Source organism: Pleurodeles waltl, chromosome 7 (genome assembly GCF_031143425.1).
Source record: "Pleurodeles waltl isolate 20211129_DDA chromosome 7, aPleWal1.hap1.20221129, whole genome shotgun sequence".
Lineage (NCBI taxonomy): Eukaryota > Metazoa > Chordata > Amphibia > Caudata > Salamandridae > Pleurodeles > Pleurodeles waltl.
Window position 1 is genome coordinate 1,193,712,813 of NC_090446.1, and position 21,524 is coordinate 1,193,734,336.

A 21,524-nucleotide genomic window follows, 5' to 3' on the forward strand; every position below is an offset into this window, starting at 1 on the left:
TGCATGCATGTGCTATATTCTCTTTAACGTGTACTTCTGGCTGTCATGAGTGTGACCTGTGTTTAGAGATGTGTACTGTAATGAGCACGGTGATACCAAACTATATGCCATTGTTGTGCTGGATGTTTGTGCAGTGTTGTCTTTAGTTAGATGAGAGGTTATGCTTGTTGCACATGCCCAGAATGTTTTTGAAAGCCAGCAAATGTCATAAAGTAGGAGAAAATGAGACAGTGGCCAGTAACTGCAAAAGAGAGGTTTTCAACAAGAAAGCAGGGAGACTGAGGGTATGCCATGGCCAGCTGGAGAGGTGTGAAAGAAGAGGAACAGTTTGGAAATGCAGTAAGCAGTGGGGGTTCAGTGAAAAGATGAAGCTTGCTCACATTTTGTAAATGGCAGCAATAGAGATTGCTCCCAAAAATCCTCTTGAGGTTGTGAGTGAAAACGTTGCGAACAAAGTTGGTACTTACGGCAGATGGGCCCTTGTACCTAGAGGAACAAGGACTCATGTTCCATGTTGTACAGAAACACTTTCATCCGATGTGCTCTGTGCCAAAAGGCACCCACATGGACTGGGTCATATTCCAAAATAAATAACTACAGAAACAAGTACCTCAGCCTGGTAGAGCTGCAGTAGCACCGGTCGTGTTGCGAATCGGCAGTAGTAGAGCATCATATCAGCCAGGATGGGGAGTGGTTCCCTAGTGGCTATCGAAGACTCGTTCTCTGGCTTGGCTGATTGCTGAAAAGTGAAGAAATACAGCATGAGCATAGAACATGTCCTGTCTGAGCTGTACATATGTGTGCACTACTGCATTGTGTTGTAGTTGGATTTGTATAGCACATAACACCGTTGACAAGGAACTGAAGGGCATTTCAACACACCTGTAGAAAGCGACTGAGTAGGTTTTGCTTGGTTGGAAGAGAGTGGGGTTATAACGTGGTCATTGAGGGAGATGTTCTAGTGCTCTTGGAGCCGAGAAGAGTACGCCTATCTGGAATAAAAGGCCAAAGACACTGGCTTTCTGACTTACGAGATCATCCATGTGGAACCCCTCAATACCTCCTGGAGGGTCAGGGGCGTATCCTAGCCAATATTGTTAGGGGGAGTCTGAAATCTGAAATTTCCCAACAAGCACTGTGGCAAACTAAACTCAGAAGCACAGGGGGTGTTCATGTGGTAGGAGGCAGTGGTAGAGAAGAGTGGAGCAGTTCTGGTTCTAGTTGCGGCAGCTAATTTTGAGCTGAACATCGGCTGGCCCGAGTAAATCATTCCACCCACTTACCAGTGAAAACGTCTGGCACAAGGACAAATGCCGTGATGTTCCATAGTACAATCCACCCAACAGAACTAATTTTAATAACTTTAGAATCACAAACGATTAAGTTCTCTTGGATGTTATGTGCAGTTGTTTGCAGATGGAGTAAAACTTCCTGAGCTGCTTTAGAACTATCGCAACTTGTCTTGTGCAGTGCACAAAGATTTCTGCTACAACCACATAAATCAACTGAACTATTATACATAGTATAAATCTGTGCTCTGCAGTAGATATATTAACTCTAACTAATCTGTGATTCACACCTGTGATCTGGACTACAGGTAGATGTCACCATTAACTGCATTAAACACGTGTGCAATCTTAACAGTATTATCAACTTAGACCTGCTTGATGCACAAAGGGCTCTGCAATAGGTTCTTGTATCTTAAAATGGAGATTATAACAAAAATAAGTATGGCAAAACAGATTACCTATCACATTTTGTTTGACAATTTATTTGGGGGCAGAGTGTGTACAATTAATCCATACGCCCTGACAGAACATCGACTTCCATTGATTCAGCTCCTAATAATCCACTCCCTGTCTGCCACTAACCCTCTGTTACCAAACCTTTTAGTTTCTAATATATTTTTTTTCCATTCCGAACACTGATGAGACTTCTTGATTTGCTGTTCATAAGAGCATGCCTTGAAGGATGATGGTGGTCAGAAGCGTAGATGATAAGGTAACTGAGTCAAAAAATAACCACACAGCAGAGGGGAGGGTGTCCCAAGGTGGGCTGAAAAAGGAATAACAAGTTGTGGCAGAGATCAGAGCTAAGGACAGGAACTCCAATTCGGCCTGTGGCACAGAAAGATTCCTTTCTATTACCTCCAACAGGTTAAGTCACATAAGCACTGGGCCAGCGATCCTGAGCCTGCTGCTTGAGTATATACGCAACAGCCAGCTAACTATGGTCTATCCTCAGTACCATGGCGGTGTGTTCAGTCTCCCCTTCCTCCTCCGTGTGTACAGAAGTCAGGCGTTGTTCGCTGAAGCACCACAAGCAATGGCGGAATGAAGCGGGCAATGGACATGACCAGGGTCGATAGAAACAATCTCATGTGTTTGAACATTAACAATACCCTTTCATAGAGCGCAATACAAGCGGACATATTTGGCACTTATACCTTTGTTCGAGTTCACCACACTTTGGGGCGGGCAAACTCGGGGCAAGCATCACCTATTCTGTCTCGTATTCCGACACCAAAATATGGGATTAAAAGTTATTTTCCTCTAATTGGGAATAAGGCATGGACACAGGAATACCGTGCCAATTCTGTGTGTTTTCCCTGTTTCATGGAAAATAACTTTTCCAAAGCTGCAACCATTTACCACCAGTTTTGAGCAAGTGGATGTGGGAGCTTTTTATTGCCCCATGGCGCAGGTAGTACCGTAAAGTGATGGGAAAGCGTTTTTGCTCCCCCTTGATGCACTGGGAAGGCGGGGGCAAGGTGCGGCAGTTGCCCACCTCCTCATAAACACCCCTGTCAGATCCAGGTCCAGTACTAAGGGCCAGCAATCACTGGGTCCAGTATTAGCAAGCACGGTAAACGTCGAGGCTGAGATATAGCAAATCCTGTTTTTGCCCATAGTGGTTTCCTCCCTGGGATACTGCTCTGGGCAACTCATAATAAGTGCCTAAATGGTGTTTGTTGCTGCCCAACTGAACCAATTCATTAAAAACCTGCATGGATACAAACCTCTGCCTTACATGTTACGTGCAGTTGTTTGTAGCCGGAGCAAAACTCACAGAGCTATTTACCAAGACTTACTTGATACCCACAAGTTCTATAAGGTATCGGTCAGCAACAAAAACAGTAACCAAGGGAACTATTTTATTTAGAATGGAAATGTCTGACCTAACATTACATGCAATACACTGGTAGTAGGCACATTCATAGTACAAAGACTTCTGACAACAACATACCTTTCCCTGGATAACTTTATAATTATTTAGGGTCAGGGTTGTATTGAGCCCCGTAATCACCTCACGTACATGCAAGAAGGGTGAGGACACGGCGCAGAAGTGTCTGAAAGCCAGGAGATGAGGTACTTCAGGACTCGCTGATAATGTCCCTAGCGGTGTCAAGAAAGATCTTTTGCACGCAGGTCTGATGTGCTTACACCCACAGTTGTGGGAAGAGTTAAAACTGTTGTAGAGGGCACAGAGTGAAATCAGGACATACTTCAGAGGGATCTGCTGTGCAGAGGACTGGCTCAAAAGCTCCTGCTTAAAATTAGCCCTTGCACATCCGCTCACAATGGAGACACCGACACAGTGTAAATTACAGGCAGGAGTTTGCGGAGTTGGCACACACCTGTCCCCGGCATCCCTGGGTCATGCCTGTGGTCACGTGCTCATCAAACTGACAAACGCTAACTATAAGCTTACTATAAACAGTGAAGTGATGGTGAGGACAGGACCTGACGATCACCTCACAAATCGGACAGGATCCTCCTTATCCAAAGTCTAAAACATGATTGGGGGATGTTCCACCATATACATATAGTATACATTTTCTCACTATCCCATCCCAATGTGTGGTAAGTGATATAATCGCTGTTCTTGACTGGGGTGGACTGGAGAAGAACTGGGACACATTGACAAGAAGAGACTTTAGAATGGTGTCACTTACCAGCGGCCTCTGACAAACTGTGCCCCAGCCTCTCAGGTGTGTGTCTGATAATCACGCCTTTTAACTCTACTTTTACATTGAAGAAATTTGAGTAATTCTACAGAGAGCAGAAAAAACTAGGAGTAACAATTTATAGCTAGGCACGAGGTCCCTAAGCCATTATCCATTATCAACTTCTCCATCAATATCCTGACAGCCACCACTGTTAGCCCTTACAAGAAGCGCACCATATGACTATTCAGGTGATGTTGCCTCCTTTGGTCTAACTAAAAACTCTGAAACTATGTCAAGTGCTTTGTAACTCTAAGGATCAATGCTGCAAACCACTTGAGACCTTGGTATGCAAAAAATCACAAAATAGTTTTAAAATCACTGTGAAGCCTGGCAACGATGTGAAAACTGAATGGTATGGCTGAGGTGTGAAATTAACATTTCCCAAAAATAAACTGACAAAGTGAAAGGTTATTTTGAAAAAAGAAAAAAAGTTTGATGGCCCAACAGTTCTTCATTGCATTGTAAGCTAGCTGGCACTATCAGTTTTCACAGAAAGTGCTAGCGACCTGCTGTGAAAAACATCCAAGTCGACCCGGCAGCAGAGCCACTGCCTACCAAAAATAAGCCTTCCCACACTTCAACCCCTTCTCATGGCATCCAGCCACAGAGGCATAGGTATTATCTCTTGTGCATAAACCTTTCCTAACGGGATGTGGGCTGGGTGAAGGAAACACAAAGTGGCCTTACCTGACAAAGGACAGCGGTGGAGAGATTCATAAGGCCCCCAATGTTTCGTTCGTACCATGGATCCAACATCCCAATATAGTGTGAGATTTCATTGCTGCTCTCCTCGTCTGTAGTTGGCAGAGAGCTCTGTAGAGACCAAAAAATAATCAAAATCATGCATGCACATGCAACAGCACGATGGGCAGTAAGCTACAAGTGCTGATGGTAATTGTTCAGGAGCTAGGGGGTAGATTTATGGAAAGTGGCGCTGCACCGAGTGCAGCATCACTTTCCCTGCGCCCCTTAACACCCCCCTACCGCCACCATGTGTGCGCCGTATTTAAAATACAGCGCACCATGGCGCTGGGTAGGGGACAATAGTGTCATCTTTCATGACGCTATTGATGTACTCTGCAGGAGTAGCGTCAAAATATTGGCCCTAATCCTGCAGAGTACATGGGGCCCCATTCTAAAGAATGGAAGGCCCCTTTTGAGCAGGCGTTTAAAGTGGCAAAAAAAAATGGCGTAAGGAAATCTCGGAGATTTCCTTACACCATGTTTCTGGCTCTCCTAATGGGGGAACGCCCCCTTAGCATACATTATGCTTGGCGCAGGCATAATGTAGTGCAAAGGGTTAGGGTGGCGCAATGCCTGTAAATACGGCACGGGGATTTTTGCCTCGTTGGGCCACATGAACGTAAGACTAAATGACGTTAATGTGGCACAAGGTGGCCCTAAGGGCTTATAGATTGCAACCACTAATTAGCATCGACTGCTAATTCCACCATAACCGATGAGCGTTATGAAGCAGAGAATCAAGACTTTACCACAGAGACTCAAAGATGGTAAATCTAAAATGTGGATGTAAGATGAAAAGAAGTCTCTTCCAGACTGGATGGAAATTAGCAGTTGGCACGCACAACTAAAATTGGCCCACGTGATTAGATGCACAAAACACTGCACACCTCTGCTTTTTTTAAAGCTATCAAAATCAACCGACCGCTACCTCAGACGTACACACTGTCTATAACATTCAGTGTGCGCTACTGTGACATTAGACAAGCGATATTGTGGAGGAAAGGGGGGGGGAGGTAAAGCATGCCAATAATCTGTGAACCGCGTTCATTCCTAGTAAATTCACATCAGTAGGAAGTCTAATTGGATTTTAAAGAGATAAAAGGGGTAATAGTTTAAAATGAAAACAAAAAATGAATCTATAGGAATTCAGTTCTTGAGCACAACCCGGTAGAGCCGTGGTGGGGCTCTGTGCTGTGATAGCAGGGTGGTTTGAAATATAAATATAATCTGAGCGGACACCCGTGGGTGGTATTTTACAGCTACTCTTCAGCTATACTAATGCCAAATATGAACATACGTTTAATGAAAAATACTTTCAGAAATGCATAATTGCTGCTGTTTGTTGCCAGAAAAAATGATCCTAAAATACTGTGCCAGAGCCGAACACTTTCGGACTCTGTTTGATTCACTGAGTGCACTGGAATAGGTTGCATGTCAAAATATTGAGGTCAACATTATCGACCAACCAACTCATCAATTCCAGAATATCATCTACCAGCATTTTATCAAGGTAGGCAAACATTTACTATTCATAGCTTCAAATCTATTTATCACAAAGATAGTCGATATTGTAGAGTCCATGTTAGTGCTGGTCGATTTTGAGAAAACATGGGGCCCTCAATTACAAAGCCCATGCGCCACTGGAGAGTCAATTTTAGCGACACTCCGGTGGCGCAATGCCCTGCGCCATATTTACAAGGCAGCATTAAGCCACTTTTTGCGGCTTAACGCCACCTTGTAAACACAGCCCCTTTACACGCATAACTTACTGTGAAAGGTGCGTGCAATGAGTGTTACTGTGGGCGTTCCACCGCAAACACCCATTGCATTTTGATGCTGCCCCAGATTTACAAGAAATCGCACACCTGAGGCAGCACCAAAAACGAATGCCACCCCAGGGGTCGCGTAAGCATGGCACTACAAGGAGAAATACTTTTATTTTTGCTTTTTCTATGTGAGCTGCATTCTGCAGCACACATAGAAAGAGCAAAACACCATCAATGATTGGTTATGTGCAGGAAGGGAGACCTTTCTGCACATTAACAATCATTAAATAATCATTAAAAAAAATATGCAGCACACATAGAAGTAACAAATCACCGTTATCGATTGTTTATGTGTCAGAAGGTGTTCCTTCCTGCACATAAACAATCATTCCTTGCGTTGGTGCTAGGCAGCTAATTTTAGCGCCAGCACTAGGGAAAACACAGCGGTGCGCCGTATTGCTGTAAATACAGGGCATCCTTGCATTTCTGAAGTGGCACAGTGCTGCCAAATTTGGCACAGCACTGCACCGCTTTATTGTAAATGAGGACCTCAGTATAAGTAACCGATAGTGTCATCAGTGCTGCTGCATTGCCTGTCTCTATCTGTTTTCCATAATTGGCAAGCTATAGACTACCTTAATGTCCTCTAGTGCTCTGGGTTCCCCAGCAAATGGGAATCTCCAGACAAAATTGATCACATGATCTTCAGCTATCATCTTGCAGGACAAAATCATATTCTCCAACTGTGCCCGGCTACGAAGGGCACTCTTAACTTGTAATCTAACAATGGGACCTGAAATTGAAAATCTAGACATTTTATAATCCTGATTTAAAACAACAGATTGGAGGCAGGAGAGGCGGTAGTGTGAAGCACACCTACCATTTGCACTGAGGGCTTGTGTTGAGTGTCTCCTAAAACAGAAGCATTTGTCAGTGATCCAGTCAAGGCTGCCCAGCTTCTCTTTACTGGTACATAGAAGAACTGCAGCCGGAAGTACCTTGTCAGCAATGGGTCCTTGCTCTCCTGAAATCTAGAAGAAAAGAGAAAATCGCTGACACACAATTTCCATAGAAGACATTCATAATAATGTGGCATTCAATAATAGAGGTATAAAACAATGCCTCTTTTCAAATGCACCATTTAACGTGGAAGCTTTTCCTTAAGTCTATTTTCTTTCTTCCCTCGCCTCTTCACATTTTGGCTTTGCTGTTGGTTCTAGCTAACCCTTCTATTCTTAGGACATTTGTCAATCTCTGGCTAGAGAATTGTTCAAATAATCCACATTAGTTGATTTAAACATGTGTAGTGTTTTGCTATCTCTGTGCAGCTTTACAAACTATTGGACCTCTTCACAAAGGTAAATATACCCAAATATATTTGTTTAGGTGTCTATATATTTACTACTATACCTAGGTGTAACTCTACCCTTTTTGCTATCCCCTATGTCTGAGTGTAGATTTACCCCTTGATGAAGACTTAGGGGTCTCCATCCCCTGAAATAAGGGAGTGAAGCCTTCTCCAACACGATTTACCGGTGCAGAAATACTGTACTGCAAGTAATATGCCACAACATGGGCATTATTCTTGCTCGAGTCTCCTTTGGACATGAGGCCTGTAAGTTTTCTTTGTTTTTGCTTGGAGAATAATACAGAGTGTTAAAAAACGTTGCTCGGTAATGTAGAATTTTATTTATCTCTGGAGCCTAAGTTGGACTTGGACTTTCCTGTAACATTAATATACGATTGGATGTTGAGCCTCATATCAAGGATGATGCTTAGGGATTTGTTGCAGTCTACAATAAGGGGTTGTCTGGGCTGGAGCTCTTATTGTCCAGAAACTTCATTTTAGTCGAGAGATCTACTCCTTTGCTGGGACTCATGCAAGGCAATCCTTTGCTACTAATTCAAACTCTTCTTGACTCCCAAATTGTTCCCATGGCACCTTGTTTGAACAAAAAATGGAAGGTTCGATAGCACAGATGATCACATGTAGAAGGGCTGGAGCTGCATTTGTTGAAGGATCCCAGATCCTCTTTGAAAAGAAAAAGTGCTGCTGAGTGTATCACAATCTTCAACTGTCTGAATCTATTCACATTAGTAGGCGAAGGAACTGCTGTTCTCTCTGCAAGGAGCAGGGAAGCCGGATGTCTATTTTTGGACTTACAATGAGGATTCAGAAGTGTTGTACACTAGGAAAGAAAGTATAGAAAAGTTATGTTTTGCATTTTTGAAAAATAGTGCTCACCAATGGTCTTACCACTTGGACTTTTAGGTTCTTGGTAAGATTATTTTCTGTAACTGTGGGTTTACCCGTTAAAGGGTCTCAGTGGAGGGATGGGTCAGTTGAGCTTCCTGTGGTCTGTGAACATGTTAATGACATGATTTGTATAGATAGTGTTTTCTCTATAGTTGTGCTAGGAAGTGATTCTTAACACCAGTGTCCTAAATGAGAATGACACCCTGGAATTGAAGGGGAAGGCATCAATAATTTCATGAAGCGATGTGGAATCAGTCCTCAAATCAAATGATGTGGACTCTAAAAGCGATTTTCTCATCCATAAAAATGAAAAATTCTCAACGATGTTGAACAAACATAGAGCCAGATGTATTAAGGGAGTTTTTTGTTGCAAACAATGTGATTCTCAAAATCACAGGGTTTTCAACCAGAAAATCCCTTTTTCTTATTTATTGAATCTATTTTAGGACTGAATTGTGTTTTCTGAAGGGATACTGAATGACAATTTGGAAGGGGTGCATTGTGGGTGCCCCTGTCAATTTGTGAATCGTATCCCTATGTATCAATGGTTTGCAAGTGGAATCCCAGTTTTAACCCACTGACGAGATACCGACTCCCAGTTTTGGGTGGTAATTTGTTTGCAATAGGGAATATGTTTCTTTTGGACCCCTTTCCCTTTCCAAATTGAGTGATTAGGCAGTGTCCAAGGTACTACTGTCAATCCAGATTGAAATACAATTAATGTTCATTAGGCAGGTCAATCTGCGACTTGGTACGATTCTATATTTTGCAAGCGGAACTATTAGGTCATAGGCCAGTTGGCAAAATCAGATTGGATTTTCCCTCTTTTGTTGACTCACCTGTGTGTTGAAAGTCATTGAAAGTAAAGAACATTTATGTTGTGGTTAGCTAAGAAATGAGAAACTGGATCCACCGAAGCACGCAGTGGGAAAGGACCGGTCCCTTTATCAGAAGATATCATTTCAGTTTAAGGGCAAATACAAAATATGGGGATAAGGAAATGCCATTGAAAAACGCCCACTTCTTTACCCCAACAGGTTCAAGGTCAATCTTATATAAATGACATCACGTAGGTGTTTCGAACCTGCATTTTTTTCACTGATATGTGCTTTTTTAGGAATTCCCCATTTATCTACTTCAATTATACTGTAGATATAGCAGTGACACCGAGGTCCAGGCTGACATAGGGTCATGTTCTTACTTCAGTGAGTCCCCAGCGGTGGGGAAAAACAGAAAATACCCTGAATAGAGGCGAAACAAACTATACATAATCATACGCTTTTGTGTTGCAATGCAGACCGGTATCGTGTGTCCTTTGCGTGCCAAGGACTGGAATGTACTCCGCTTTTGCCGGAATAGGTCTGTATGAGCCTCGTGACCGTTTTTGGTAGAATATATCTAAACGGCCTTTTAAGAAATTGACACCAATCGTTCAAATTGCGCTTGTTTCGCATATTTAGAATTGTTTTGGCAATTCTAGTGAGCACAGCCAATTGCAGAAGGCTGTTCACATTTTTCCGAAACACGGACATGCTAGAGCTACAGATCTCTGCCGGACCTTCAGATCTGTGCTCCCCGCAAAAAAACAAGCATTTGCGATGCAAACGGTCTCGCGTTTGCTTGCGCTCGAGCAACTAGAATTGTAAACTCCTAACCGGACTTTTCACTCCCACATAAATTGAAAACGAAAATAAAACAGTTCCACATAACTAACTGGACTTTTCTTACCATATAAACTGAAAAGTAAAAGGTATACATAAGCAACGGCCGCCATCACTGCAAAGCAGACACACAAACGGAAATAACGGTTCACTTGTAGTGAAACCTCTCAGCAAAAGTGCAATTATCTACGTAACCGGAAAAAGTGCAATTAACTATGTAACAGGGTCGATATCATGCAAAGTGCTCGACTTCTGCCAAGCGAGATTGCGCTGCGAAAAAAGAGAAAAAGTAGTCCACAAATCGGACAGAAAACAGCGAGCCTCGCATGTTTTCAGTACTTGGTCGCTAATGAAAGCAAGCAGATTTTAAAAAGCAAGCCCCTGAACCAATGAAAGACACTGGCGTGACATGGGCGTGGTTTGAAGTCCAAAGAGAGATAACATCATGGAATGGAGCGCTTTGCGCTCGCCCGTAAAAATGATTCAAAACTAGTAGTGGACAAGCAAGAGATTTCAAGTGAAGAGCCGAGCCAGGGTTCCTGCTAGACTGTAAGAGCCAAAACATGCGCTGAGCCAGCAAATGAATTTACATGTAAATCCTAAAAGGTTTCTTATTGAGTCACAAAAAAGACCTACGTTGTGCTAAATAGCTGTATAAATAAACCAAAACATGCAGTTACATTACATAACATAGACAGAAGGAACATAAGATAAAACGTACAACAAAAGACAGCCCCTACGTAACATACCATAGACAACAGCATCGTAGACAGCAGCTACAGAACATAGCAGCTTGGAAGATGTTAGGGTCTACTTAACTTGCTGGTGTGTGATGCTGCAGTCCTGTGCAGGCACATAGCTATCAATGGTGCAACAGGTTTTTGTTTTTAAGTATCCTCTGTACCCCAGTTATGAATGTTTTTACTGGTTGTATGACAGTACAATTAATGCTTTTACCATGCATACTTTTACCATGCATACCTTTACCACGCAGGTAAGTATAAATGGGGTAAGTAAAATATATCATCCAATATCTTTACCCACCCTTAAACCCTAAAACACTGTTACAACCCATTACCAGTTCCCACCCCTAAACCCTCATAAAGTACCCTTATCACCGCATGCCTCTACCACCCCGAACCCCCAAAATATCCTTACCATCCTATAACAGAGCTAGCCACAGCTTTCACACTGCCATGCACTGCTTCTGACCTCGCATATTACATCAGTCATTACATGTTCTATGACATTATTTATGACATCACTGATTACTGATATCATCCAATGAGTGTGGGGTTGGCTGCATGTGGAGGGTTGGTTGCAGGGCCAAAGGCTGTGCGCAGCGGGAGGGCTGCATTTCCATATGGTGATTGAATATTACTTTACTTAAAAACACAAAAACAGGAAACTCCCTGAAAAAACCCTGGGCTGGCTCCCTGGTACCTCTGCTGACTCGGAGAGGAGGGCTGTGCATTTCCCCTCCCCACGAAACAATGTTTTCAGTTCCTGTTGGTGGCTACCCAGGACATCTGGGGGCTTAGGATGGGGTGGGCTGCCTGACATTTTTTTTTACCCATGAGAGCCTTTTGGGATTGCAGCATTTTTTACCAATTTTCTTTTTTTTTTGGCCCCGGAGGTCCCTCTGGGCCCCCCTCATGGGCTATCCCTCCCCTCCCTTTATATATATATTTTTCTCACTTCAGCACAGGAGACCAAGGCCCATATTTAAACTTTTACACACAAAACTGCGTTAGCGCAATTTTGCGTGTAAAAGTATAGTGCCGGCTACCTGTAAAGGACACTAACAGGGTGGGAGAGGTGTAGGGGAAACCAGAGTTTGTGCGCCAAATTATGGCGCTACACTGTTAAGAGGAAAAAAAATGCCTCTAAGCAGTGTAACGCTATTTCCTGGCACACAACCCCATGGACATGGCTCCTGTCTTAGTAAAGACAGGAGCCTTGCTCACCACCCCAATGGCCAAGCCCAGGAGAAAAGTGTCCCCTGGGCATGGCCATTGGGTCCAGCGCAATGCAGGGGACCCCAAGTCAGGGCCACCGAGCGGGGAAAAAAGAAAAAATATACACTTACTGGGACTTACCTGGGATGGGTCCCCGATCCTGTGGTGCCCCTCTGGTGTAAGTGGGGGTGTCTCTGGGGCCAGGGAGGAGCACCTGTGGGCTCTTTCCATGGTATCTGACAATGGAAAAAAGCCCAAAGGTCCCCTAACGCCTGCCCATACACAGGCGTTAAATATTGGTGCTAAGCAAGCTTAGCGCCATTATTTAAGACTCCCATCCCCGTGCTAGATTTTAGCAGAGGGGAATAAATATGGCACTAAGGCTATATCGTCGTTTTCTGGACGGGAACGCCTACGTTGCATCTCATTGATGCAAGGTAGGTTTTCACGTCCAGAAAATGACGTAAACTCCATGACTTTGGCTCTAGACGTGTTTAGGCCAAAGTATAAATATGGAGTTAGGTTTGCGCTGAATTAGCGTAAAACAATGATGCTAATTTAGCGCAAACTGAGTATAAATATGGGCCTAAGTCCCCAAGTCCTGTAATGGCTGCCAGCAACATTTTTCTCATGGTGCTGGTAGCCAATCAGAGCGCTCGTGGGAGGGTAGTAAATCTCCTTTGGGGCAATCAGAGTGCTCTGTTTTTAAACTGCTGCTCATGCAAGAGTCTCTCGAGACTTTCCCAAACCCAACCACCCAGATATACAATTATTTTTCAACCTTAATTTCTAAAAAACTACTGAGCAGATTCACACCAAATCACATCAAGCACAATCTCTGAACCAAGATCTAGCTTCCGGCCCAATTTCCTGTATTTCCATTCAGCAGTTTTTGCTGTAGCTCGTCTTGAATAAGTCAATGGAAAATGCATAGGGCTTTCGCATGTTGTGATCCCCCTTTTTTCTTGGCCCCTACTTGACGGATCACCCCTAAACCGTTCATGCACAAACTAGTCAAAAAGTGCCCCTTTTATTAGCAACACAAAAACATTTTTCCTATGGAACAGCAAACCTAACTATAACTTCCCAGTGGCGACATCAAATGCAAAAGGTGACCTTGCCCGTCTTGTTTGTACTTCATTTGTGAAATAGTCCAGCGTTGACCACATAAGTCAATAATACACACACTACTGCTGCAGGCAGAAGTCAGTGTTTGTTGTGGCTGTTGGTACAATAGCTTCTGTTGAACACGTGTTTATTGTGACATCAGCACTCACCGGCCATGGTCACAGGCAGTCATTGATATTTCATTGCCGGTGTGATAAAGGTTTGCTGGCGTCTATGAAGCAGGATCCCATTTTTACCAAAACCTGAACAATGATGTCAATGAAACTGCATCAGTGGGAGCCTGTGACTTGTGTTTATTTAACAGCCCACCACTGCTGACTGAGTGAAGAGGACTTGTGCAAACCAGTTACAGTGGGACTGTGGCCACAGAACACATTCGTTGCTTACCAAAGTTCTGTTTTTGTTGGATCGGTGTAGTTAACATGTACACTGTCATAGGTCATGACTCGTGCTTAATTTATATGGTTACCGAACACAATCATGAGACACTGAGGTCTGAATTTACTGCTCTGCGGCATCAAGCATGGGCTGCTACAACACTGTAGCAGACGTCCCATATTAAATTAAATACACAAGTCTATAAACAGCCTCTGCAGATGCACTTTAAACAGGAATTTTGTGCGTAACGATTTGTGGTTACTGCAGGGGGCCAGCACAGATCTACCTTAATAGCTTTCCGTCCCTGTCTGTGCTTTGTGAAGCGTTTCGGAGTTGGTAAATGTTTGAATAAATGTGAACACTGGAATGTGATTGTGATTGCGGTGTATGAGTTCTTAGGCATTTTAGATGAGCTACTCGCAGTCTGCACAATCAGAGTAAAATCAATAGGCAGGTACGAGGCGTGGTGGGTGAATGAAAAGAAAGATATATTTTGGAAAACATGACTGCTCGATGTGTAATCCGATCCCTCCCATGCCAAGATGGCCATCCCATTTTCAGTGACCACACGAATCCTCCAGAGCCAAGATAGCCACTACATATACAGTTAGCACACACAGGGGAGTTGCTTGGTCACTAAGATTGGGGGAGGGGAATTGGGGGGGGGGGGGGGAGGGTGGGGTTGAGCTCCAGATTTTCGAACAATCATTCTGGATAGAATGTTAAAATACATTATAAACACACTGGGCGCATGGAGGGGGTCTTTAGGGGCAGTGGAAAGGAAGAATAATCCAGATTGGTGGTGGTACTAGGCGAGAGAAAGCACTACATTTTTTTTAAATAACCAACATTTATAAAGTGTTTCAAAACAGAGAGAGGACGAGAGTGTGTGCGTGTTTTTGGCTGTGAGTATGCATGCCCGACTGAATGCATTTATACCCAAGTATTTACCAGGAAATACATGTAGTAGGGGCGTGTAAAATCCCAAGCCCCCGCACCCTCACTGAAGCCACGCCCCTCAGCTCATAGGAATACTCCAAGTTTAGAGAATGGCCCCATATGCACTCAAAAGCCAATATAGTTGGCGCTTGTGCACAATGAATGTCCTTCCCTGCTGGTAATTCTAAATACACAGTAGAAAAGCTAATACACCTCAAAGCCAGACGCATTTACAACCACTTCATTGCCGAAGACACATACTGCTGATTTTCAGGTCATGCAAAGTCTCTCAAAATTTGTTTCTAAGAAGATTTAGAAACTGACTGCTTCTCACTGGATTCTAACTAAATAAATTGAATCTGAAAACTAATGAGAACACTTCACACCAAATTATTAGTTTAATAGATTTTTATTCTAATGACTTATGCTTGGCAGCAGTTTAATGCACACAAAACCTAGAGCCTGATAGGTGTGCAGTCTTTGTTTACTCCATGGATTCTTGACACTACCCAAAGCAATACCACTTCTGGCAGACCAGATATAAGTAAGCTCTCCAGACAACAGAGGTGCTAATACCCTTATTGGAGAGTTTGGAAAATGCCTACTTTGTTGCCCCTATGCGACCCACGTTGTGTTCCTAGCACACATTCTGAGTTGTTGAACAACACTGTGGCCTGAACAGGGCCATCAGAACAAGAAGGAGGCGCCATATGTTCATAGTGCATCTGCACCCACATTTGCAAAACATGTAAATCTGGCAAAAGTGAAAGGAATTTCCTTCACATGTAGCTGGTACATCATCATCGTAATAGGTGGCAGCCTACGTACAGCCTGAGACATGGCAAAACATTACCAATATTAAAGGAGAAAAATCTTGCCAAATTGGAAACATGGCCTGAGATCACAGAGTTCGGTGGATAAAATCAATTTTCTTTAAAAAGAAGAGGTTTAGCTTTAGCTATAGTAGCCTAAATGTGTGATGCTTTCCAGTGTAACAAGCTTTTTGGAGAGCAGTCAAGGAATGCAACATTTTAGCTATCTACAGTCACAAGAAAAAAAGTCATTTAGTTTAAGGAAACTAAGGACACTAAAATATGTCTTTGAATATATTCAATTGTACTGTTTGTTGTGCATCATTAATTTAGCATTCTAGGATGGCCGTCATGTTTTGACACAACATGTTGGCCTTCGTGCATCAGTACAGGAATGTTACACCATGCATAATACCACTTCAAGATGACCACTCACTGTTATGTTTCATTTGCTGCTTATCTTTTCCTACAAACTCATCCCCATCCATTTATGCAAACTCCTACTTTGGCAGCTAAAGAGGGTGCTGTCACTGGCCTAATTGTAATATTGTGAGAGGGTTGTAGGCTTTCACCTGGAATTCACAGAGAAGCAAATACATGAAGAAAAAACATAATATAGGGGAAAATGAAGAGAGAGGTTAACATTGAAATGCAAGGAGCATGAGAGCGAAATCTATGAAAGAAACAGTAATGATGAGAGAAAAAAGATGGGTAGATGGAACAGGAATTTAAAGAACCAGAGGAAAAAAGGAAGGGTGACAGGAAGGAAGAAAATATGAAAGGAAAAATGGAATAAAGGTGAAAGGAAGCATGAAAGGATGAAATATTGACTGGATAGAAGTGCGAAAGGATTGACAGGTGAAAAGTTGGCTGGAACAGAAATGGGACTGATATGTGAAAGTGTGAATGGATGAATTTACAGAGGAATGTACAGATGGAAGAGAGTGGATGGATGGATGTTTGAAGAACAGAGGTTTGAAGAACAGAGGGATACACAAACATTGATGGGTGGATGGATGGGGCAATGGGTGAATAGACGGAAAAATGAAGGGATTAACAGATAAATGGATAGATGGAAAGAGGATGAAAGGAACACTTCGAAGGAGTGTCATGTTTGCTCGCTTCATACTCTTGATCTGATTGGAGGTATGTTCCTAGTGAGGGGTTGCGATAATCACCGGAGTTCAGCGGGGAATCCAATATGGCCACCAGTGAGGTTCCAGAGACTCAGGAGAGCACCAACGTGCCAGTGGTGCTTGAGGCAGACCATGGAAAGATGCAGCTGAGCCATGACAAGAAAATGGAGGACAATGAGAGGGAGAATGCAGACAGTTGGAGCAACCGTGGAGGATGACAGGAGTTTCAGAAAGATTCCAGAAGGACGTGTGGAATATAAGGACAAGTAGAGAGGTTTGGGGAAACTGCAAGGGAGGCCAAAAACCCAGAGTGCAACGCCAGAGTGGACCCAAATGGCATCAGGCTCAGAGAGCCACACACAACTGCGAGTAAGCATGGTGGCCTGAAGAGGGAGGAGGACACCCTGGGTATCACAGCCACGGACCTGGAAACGGATCATGGCCACAGGCAAGTGCCAAGATTTTCTCACTTGTGGAGGTGGTTGGTTTAAGGAGGGTGAGGGGAGATTGACCAAAAACATCCAAAAAAGAGAATTAGCACAACAAGGGAAAGGACACACCACAAGGAAGAGAAAGGCAGACTAAAACAGTCACTGGGTAGATGACAGTAACACAGAAGCACTATATGTAAAAAGAATAGCCAAAACAGAGATCATCATCTTCGGCCCCAACAAGACAGCATGGAACGTCTCCTGGTGGCCCACCACCCTCGGACCACCCCCAGCACCCACCACCCACACACGCAACCTTGGCATCATAATTGACTCAACCCTCTCTGTGACCCAACAAATCAACGCCATATCATCCTCCAGTTTCAACACCCTTCGCATGCTACGCAAGACTTTCAAATGGATACCCCTAGAAACAAGAAGAACAGTCACCCACGCCCTCATCAGCAGCAGACTGGACTACGGCAATGCCCTCTACGCTGGGATCACAGCCAAACTTCAAAGAAAACTCCAGCGAATCCAGAACGCAGCCGCATGACTCATCCTCAACCTGCCTCGCCACAAACACATATCCACCCACCTCAGATCCCTGCACTGGTTACCCATCAACAAAAGGATCATTTTCAAAGTCCTCGTCCATGCTCACAAGGCCCTCCACGACACTGGACCGGCCTACCTCAACGAACGAGTAAACTTCCACATACCAACTCGCCAGCTCCGCTCCGCCGACCTCGCCCTCGCCACAGTCCCCCGCATCCAACGCACCACCTCCGGCAGCAGATGCTTCTCCCACCTCACCACCAAGACCTGGAACTCCCTCCCCACCAACCTACGCAAGACCCAAGACCTACTAACTTTCAGAAAGCACCTAAAAACATGGCTTTTCGAGCAGTAACCGCCCACTACCACCCCCCCCCAAGCGCCTTGAGACCCTGCCGGGTGAGTAGTGCGCTTAAGAAATTACTTGATTGATTGATTGATGAATCCTGCACTTGTGGATTTTTCCCGAGGGAATCCACTCTTTGTATCCAGCTGCCTGAGGAGAATGAATAAGCATCCCAAATAATCTGAAGACCAGAGAAGGAAGCCCAAGGCTGGGAAATTTCATTTTTTTGTTTGTGAGAGTGACTTTCCTTCATTTTTTTTACTTTTTATTTTGTTTACTTACCTGCAGTAAACTACAATAAACCCCTCTGAAAACTTTATCTGTAGTTCCTGTTTTTTTTTACATACAACATGGGTATTTAAATTTTCTGGCTACTCCCTTGTGCAGCAGCACTGTTTCTTCTTTTTAGCTTTTTCTTTTAATTTACCTTGCATAAGCTTGTTTGTGTCTGTGCTTTATTTTAGGTTGTTGAGTGAGTGAATGCAAGAATCAGTCAGTGTGTGTATGAATGGATGCATATGTGCAATGATAGGTGACATAGTGCATTTATTAGATATGTGATACTCAAAGTACGGCCTGGGGGTCCCATGCGGCCCTCCTGGCCTTTACATGTGGCCCCCAGAGCAGCAACAGCACTGTGCTGCTGCATTCTCCACTAAGCACTAACACTAAAAAATGTTCAATAATCAGGCAGTCCTTTATTTAAACGTTAATTGAAGATAAATGAAGAAAGAAAGAAAGAAAGAAAGTAACAAGGTTTTCCTGCACTGCTTACCTGTAGGAACACCTTAATTCTTAAATGCATCTTGCAGCAAAAGTATACAAATGTGATAAGGTCTCTTAAAATTTCAAAAAATATATGTATTTCATTAACATGCAGAACTATTTTATCACAGTACATCAGATTATATCAGGGCATTGAGAAGTATTTTTTTAAAGTGATAGTTTTCAAACATAAATTCAGAAACATTTATTCTTCCTCCCACCCTGATAACAGAGACAAGTCAGTTGTTTTGTGCACTTTTTGGGTGACCTGGTTTCCTATTACAGATGAATAAAATTACAGTTAAATCAAACACAGGAGAAGAGTTTGTACAGCGCAAATCCTGGTGTCATGCATTGTGAGGTCCTCTTACATATGATAATGAAGAAAATGGGGAGAATGTGAAAAAGAACAATTGCCTAGGATCACACAGTTTGGTAAAGTGGGGAAGCTGGGATAAACCACGTTATCTGGTTTCACATTGTGCAATTCAGCAACTAGATGTGTATGCTTTGCTGCCCTCTAGACCCACCATACTGTCATAACCCCTCTTCACAGCCTACCCGCTTTGACTGCTACCCTGCTGGCACCACTGCGGCCCTCGGTCATACGACAGACCAAACTTGTGGCCCCTGGGAAAATGTTTGCAAGTACCCATGTATTAGATATTGAGGGGCTTATTTACGAGCCCCCTTGCGTCACTCTTGCACCACATAACAAGGTAAAAGAGCAACGCTTTTGAAAAATGAGAATTATGAAGCCACGCAAGGCCACCTTGCGTGGCCCTGAATGGCTTCATAAATTTTGAGTAATGCAGCACAGCACAAATCACTGTGTTGCATTACTCTGCAGCAGGGAGGCATTTGCATGGGTGTTGGCGTGGGTGCTCCCAGACAACATCCATTGATTTTGGCACATTCCCAGATTTACCAGAAGAGGTAGACCTGAAAATGCACCTATAACCTATGCCTCCCCAGGTCAGGCGTAACAAGGAGAAATGTATTGATTTCACCTGTTTTTTCCTCTTTCATTGTGTGGTGCATTCTGCTGCACACATAGAAAGTGTACAAAGCCTCAGAGGATAGTTTTTGTGCAGGAAGGTGCCCCAAACAATCCTACATGCATCAGAGGCACCCTTGCACCATGGTGCCTGCATTAGAACTAGGCAGCCCATTGTGCGCCAGCACTGGGGAAAGGCCAGGAATGTATGGTATTGGGATAAATTTGGAGTTTGCACCCTTAATCGGGATTCCAAGTTTTGCGCTAATTACCACACCAGCTGGATGATTTTTGTCAGTTAACGCCCTTTGAGCCGTGAAACTGATAATGAAGCACCCTGGCAGTGCTTAATTTGTGCTTGTTGTTTCCGGTGCTGAGCACCAGCACTTATTCCTGAGGGCAGGTGCTTAGTTTTCTGTCTCAAGCATTTACTGCGAGCAAAAGACACGTGGGAAAGACGGAGGAACAGAAAAACGAAAAAACGTCAGAAAGGGGAAAAGCAGGAAGCTACAAGAGTGAGCTGAAGGGGCAGGGAGTGACTATAAATGGACTTAAGAGGCCCGAAGTGGCTTCAGGATTACGCTGCCTCAGTATTATGTGCTCGCACTTTTACTTGCAGCAGCTGCGTGTTTAAGAGGAGGGCTTTGAGCACCGGCACCTTTCTATTTACAAATTAAGCACTGCACCCTGGTACATATTACGGTACCCTTAACCCTGATCCCGGAAGTTGTTTGCAAATGGCAAGAAACAAGATAAGAAATACAGTCAAGACGCAGTCTGACCTACCTTCCTGAATAATGCAGCCACTAATGTGGTGCACGATAAGGTAATAATATTTTAAAGTGCTCCTGGCCAGCAGAATAGAACCCCAGAACACACTGCAATGAGTGGTGTCTGGCAGCACCCACTCCACACCACACTTTACCATCCTGAATGCCTATTCTGAAGGCTCTAAAGCAGTATAACCAAACAAAAATGTGGCAACTAAGGTGGCACGTGCAGGGTCCAGGTGTGCCAAGGATAATTTTGTCACTGTGTCTATTGTGCTCAAGTTGGTGCTCATTCATCAGAAACCACACTGGGACAAAGAACTAGAGCGCCTGACATTACTTTAAACACTCAAGATTTTCTAGAACCCAACTGCCGGTCAGCCAGTAAATTTACCTTTGGAGTGCCATGGTGTTTTAGAAACTTTTAGGTTTCACACTAGGCCAAAACGTTTGGGGCCAGATTTACTGCAACGCAGCAACCAAAGATGCTGTGCTGTGTTGTGCAAGAAGGGAAACAAATCAACGCTGAGTCATATTTACTATGGCCTGCTGCTCTCTTCAACTCTACAGACACACAAACAGGCTCCCTGGCGCCACACACACACCTATGCATCATTGTGCATAGCTGTATGCTTCATGTATGGTTTAGGGTATAGTATGCTCTTCCCGTACAAAATCCTATTACTAGACAATGTTTAAAACATTTCACACACTGGATCTGTGCTGTATGGTACTGTACAGTACAGCACACACGCATTGTGTGAACTGGTTGGAGAAATAAATATATTTGTCCAACTTTGCACCTGCCTCAAGGAGGAGCTATTTTTGACGCAAAGCCCCCCTTACAATTTAGGGGCAGATTCATGGAA

General features: G+C 43.7%; 1 protein-coding gene across 1 annotated transcript in view; it reads right to left on the reverse strand.

Annotated features, from left to right (window-relative positions):
• PIK3R5 (phosphoinositide-3-kinase regulatory subunit 5) overlaps positions 1-21,524 on the reverse strand; it is a 276,234-nt gene that overhangs the window by 77,029 nt on the left and 177,681 nt on the right. Inside the window, exons 11-13 of the mRNA XM_069200312.1 lie at positions 7,400-7,550; positions 4,697-4,822; positions 611-739 (exon numbers count right to left, since the gene is read on the reverse strand). Of these exons, the coding sequence (XP_069056413.1) occupies positions 611-739; positions 4,697-4,822; positions 7,400-7,550 (406 nt within the window). The remainder of the gene's footprint in view (positions 1-610; positions 740-4,696; positions 4,823-7,399; positions 7,551-21,524) is intronic.